Source organism: Phacochoerus africanus, chromosome 9 (genome assembly GCF_016906955.1).
Source record: "Phacochoerus africanus isolate WHEZ1 chromosome 9, ROS_Pafr_v1, whole genome shotgun sequence".
Classification (NCBI taxonomy): Eukaryota; Metazoa; Chordata; class Mammalia; order Artiodactyla; family Suidae; genus Phacochoerus; species Phacochoerus africanus.
The window spans coordinates 10,705,193-10,709,270 of NC_062552.1; the positions used below are offsets into that span (position 1 = coordinate 10,705,193).

Consider the following 4,078-nt stretch of genomic DNA (forward strand, 5'->3'; position numbering starts at 1 on the left):
ACCTAAATGAGTCCTTCTTCCCTGTTGTAGAAGTGCTTACATCAACACCGCAGTGCCATCTTGTTCAAGCAAAATTAGTTGAAGGAAGTAAGATGACATATCTTGGGTGGGGAAAGAAGAAGTTTCATGGGAAGACAAATGTTTATCTTTAAATACTTCTTTCTGTGACTCCATAGAGCTGGACTTTTGGTGGAAATGATAGGAAGGGAGCTCTTGGCTAAAATAAAGGAGATTTTTCTAATAGTGATACTCAAGTTAATAAGCCTACTTAGAGAGCTTTTAAATGTGGGTGCGGGTTATTTGGGTATGTTCTTTTTGTAAGTTTATCGAGCCATGCGCTTACGACTTAAGCACTTTTCTGTATTCATGTTATTTTCCAGGTAAAAGTTATTACCAGTGCACAGCTCCCAACCTTCATTGCTCACAGTCAGGGAGCTGCTGAAGTAGAGCCCGGATGACATCTCAATGGGAAAAGCCTGGGAGACTCATGCCTGGGACAGGGGAAAGTCAGATGGCATCTCAGTCTCCATGGACTTTGTGACTACATTTTCTGGATCTTCCCAAGATGGGGAATTTGCAGTGTGCAGGCTCCTGCCCCCGGATCAACCCTAGAGAAACCAGAGAAGCAAGAGGGGAAGATTCCGGGAAGGGAGAATGACAATGACCACACAGAACTGTGAGTAATCCCTGGGTCAGCAGAAACCTGCCTTTGTCTGGCGTGAATGTGGGACAAGGGTGGCTGGGGAAGGTGGCTGGAAGGGACAGTGGGAGAAGAGGCTGGAAGAAAGCTTTGTACGTTCTGCTCTGGTCTCCCTGCCCCCACCCATGTCCCAGGAGCCTGAAGACAACGCCTGACTCCCTGCCCCGCAGAAGCGGGTCGCAGGGGCTCAGCTCTGGAGTCTGTTGTCTGCGGTCTCAGTGATGGTGGAGGCAGCTCTAATATTTGGGCAGAAGAAGCCCTGGTAGGTAGTGGTGTTAGGTCTGGCAGCGGCCCTAGGCTCTTGCTCCCCAGCACCCCCAGCCCCCCAGCTAGCGGGCAACCCCCTTGGAGACTGCCGTCTCCTAAGGCAGAGTTGCTACGGGGGTTTAATGTTAAACCGGACCGGAAACGTTTCTGGTGAGATGATGGGCTGTGGTCCTGGGGTGACCAGGCCTCCCACTGGGGGCTCATGACCCCTCTCCTCAAACTCCCCAGGGCAGACCTTTGACCCTTCCCCAAACACAGCACTGGAAAATGGTAGCTGGTATTCCCAGGGACGCTGTGAACTCATCTGAGCACAACTAGACCCCTGAGGAGTTCTGATGCCAAAAAAAAGTATTTGCACAACAAACACCATCTAACAGAGAAGTATTACAAGGGCCAGGGCCAAGAGGGGAGGGTGGAAGAAGTGGGATGGACGGGGAGCTTGGGGTGGGGGGATGCAAACTATTACATTTATAACCAATGAGGTCCTGCTGTACAGCACAGGGAACTCTATCCAGTCTCTTGGGATAGACCACGATGGACAATAACATGAGAAAAAGAATCTCTGTATGTACGACAGGGTCACTGCTGTACAGCAGAAACTGACTCAACACTGTAAATCAATTTTTTTTTTTCTTTTTGCCATTTCTTGGGCCGCTCCCGTGGCACATGGAAGTTCCCAGGCTAGGGGTTGAATTGGAGCTGCAGCTGCCGGCCTACGCCAGAGCCACAGCAGCGCAGGATCCAAGCCATGTCTGCAACCTACACCACAGCTCACGGCAACACCGGATCCTTAACCCACTGAGCGAGGCCAGGGGTCGAACCCACAACCTCATGGTTCCTAGTCGGATTCGTTAACCACTGAGCCACAATGGGAACTCGAACACTGTAAATCAATTAATACTCTAATATACTATAGTCTAATAAAAAATTAATAAAAGAAAAGAAGAAAAACTGTACATGAAAAATAGAAGCAAAGAAATAAGGGAAGGCATTATCACTATAAAACACTGTGAAAAAACTGTGACAAAAAATAAGGAAGTTGAAGCAGAGAACTTTCATTACACAGTGAAAATATTTTGTGTTCAATTATCTTATTCTAAGTGTACTGACCCGATATTTATTTCTCATAACAATGCAGGCTGCGTGCAGTTATCAAGCCCACTTTACAGATGAGAAAACGGAGACACGAACACTGGTTAAGCAATCAGCCTGCGATTGATGACAGGCAGTGGTGGGATTTGAACCCAAGCAGTGTGAGTCCAGCCTGGAACATTGTACCTGCCGCCCTCTGGCTGGATCAGGGAGCCCAGCAGAAGGGGAAATGCGAGGATGAAGGCCGCAAGAGAGGGGAACTTGGGAGCTCTTCCCGAAGCCTGTGGAATGGATGAAGGGAGGGAGGATAGAACACGAAAGCCAAGAAGTAAAGAGGATGCAGTCAGAGGGGCAATGTGTGGAGTGGAGAGACCCGGAACGAGGAACCGAGGAGGGAAATGGGAGAATTCCATCGTCCCTAAACCCACTGCTTACGGAAGGCCCAACCCCGCTGCTGACCTGACAAGGTGTGCGTTTCAGAGCCCACCCCCTCTGCCTGTCCTCCACCTGCCAGCGGTGGGCGACTTGTCAACAAAACCCCGAACCCTGACGTGGCCGTCCTGCTGGCTCTCACGGAGGAGGTCTCCCCATCCAAGTCCGGCCCTCCGGGGTGGGAGAAACGGAGGGGAAAGCAGAGCCCCGTACGGGAGGCAGAGCGGCCTCCTCTGCGATGCAGCTGAGAGCCAGACAGAAACAATGGAGGGGCCTCTGGTCCTGAACCGTCTTTACTGGCGCCACGGACACGGCCGTTGGCTTCCCAGTCGTCCGTGGCTGCTGAGGCCCCCAGCAGCAGGGCTGAGGAGCTGCGACAGAGACGGGCCGGCCCACAAAGAGGACACCTTATTTACTAGCTGGCTCTTGACAGAAAACATCAGCTGACCCCTGACCTAGGTTAGGGCTTCTCAGTCAAGATGTGGCAGGACATTTTATCCCTTGCTGTCCCCATCCGTCCATCCCACCCCCGCGGGCTCCTCGCTGGGATTCACCCTCACCTGCGGCCCCCTGGGGGGACGTGCGGCTGCTTGGTTTGCACCTGAGCAGGGAGAGGGCGGTTTCTTCTCCTCTTTTAGGGAAAAGCTGTCAACAACCAGAGGACAGTTCCCTCAGCCCCAAGTTCACTTAGGGAGAGCGAGAACTTGACCTACTGCTCAAGGGAAAAAAAAAAAAACACACCTGGAGTCGGGGCTGAGGGCAAAAGGGGCTCTCTCTGCGGGAGAGGGGGTGTCTGTCCGCCTGGCCTGGACCCCCCCCCCCCCACCCCTGCAGAGATAAGTTTTCTCAGCAGAGGAGGTGGTCCCTTCCTGCAGAGGTTCCTGACTTGGCTGCAGTGTTCGGTATTGCTGACACGCTTTTCTGCTTCTCAAGTTAGCAGAGCACAGGCTGAGTTGGGGGGGGGGGCGGGGTGCCTGGCCAGACGCAGCCTTCCTCAAATTAGGTCACTCTACGTTGAGGTCACGTGAAACCAAGGACCCTTTTCCAGGCTTCCTGACATAGGCACGGCTCCCTGTGCCATCCCTGGAATGCAGGGCGGTGAACACTGCAGAGCAGGGCACCACACATGCAGAGAAGCATGAGGCATGGAACCGCGCTGGGGGAGAAGCACTGACGTCCACACTCTGCAGAATGACGCTGGAGACCTGGACGCATCTGCCCCTGGCTCTGAGTCTCCCCGCTGACCTGGCCTGTCTTTCTAACTCCCACGTTTATTCCCGGGCCGCCCTATCCTCCGAGAGCGACCACAGGTGGGGGTCTACGTGCCCACCTGGCCGACAGCATAAAGCTCAAAGCCTGGCTCTCTGCACGCCCTGCCCTTCCTCCGCTCTCCAGCAAGTCCGTACTCCCTGCACTGCCTCAGCGACGCTTCTGTGTGGCTCCATAAGGGACCAGGAACTTAAAGATGAAAGAGGACCGTTTCAGAGATTTACTTAGGGTCCCCAAGCAAGCCGGCTGCTGAGGGGCACTGCAAGCCAGGTTTTCTGGAGCGCCCCCACTGCATCACACCTGTCGGCCTTTGGCCAC

General features: G+C 53.5%; 1 protein-coding gene across 1 annotated transcript; it reads left to right on the forward strand.

Moving 5' to 3' along the window:
• Positions 1-340: 340 nt before the first annotated feature.
• LOC125135750 (uncharacterized) lies at positions 341-3,410 on the forward strand. The gene is made up of 2 exons (XM_047796141.1): positions 341-676; positions 2,106-3,410. Exon 2 carries the CDS (start codon positions 2,297-2,299, stop codon positions 2,936-2,938), a length of 642 nt encoding a protein of 213 aa, XP_047652097.1. The 5' UTR covers positions 341-676; positions 2,106-2,296; the 3' UTR covers positions 2,939-3,410.
• The last annotated feature ends 668 nt before the right edge of the window (positions 3,411-4,078 follow it).

Excerpts from the sequence above, each read along its gene's own strand:
- LOC125135750 (XM_047796141.1), top strand. The coding sequence starts at position 2,297 with ATGAAGGCCGCAAGAGAGGGGAACTTGGGAGCTCTTCCCGAAGCCTGT.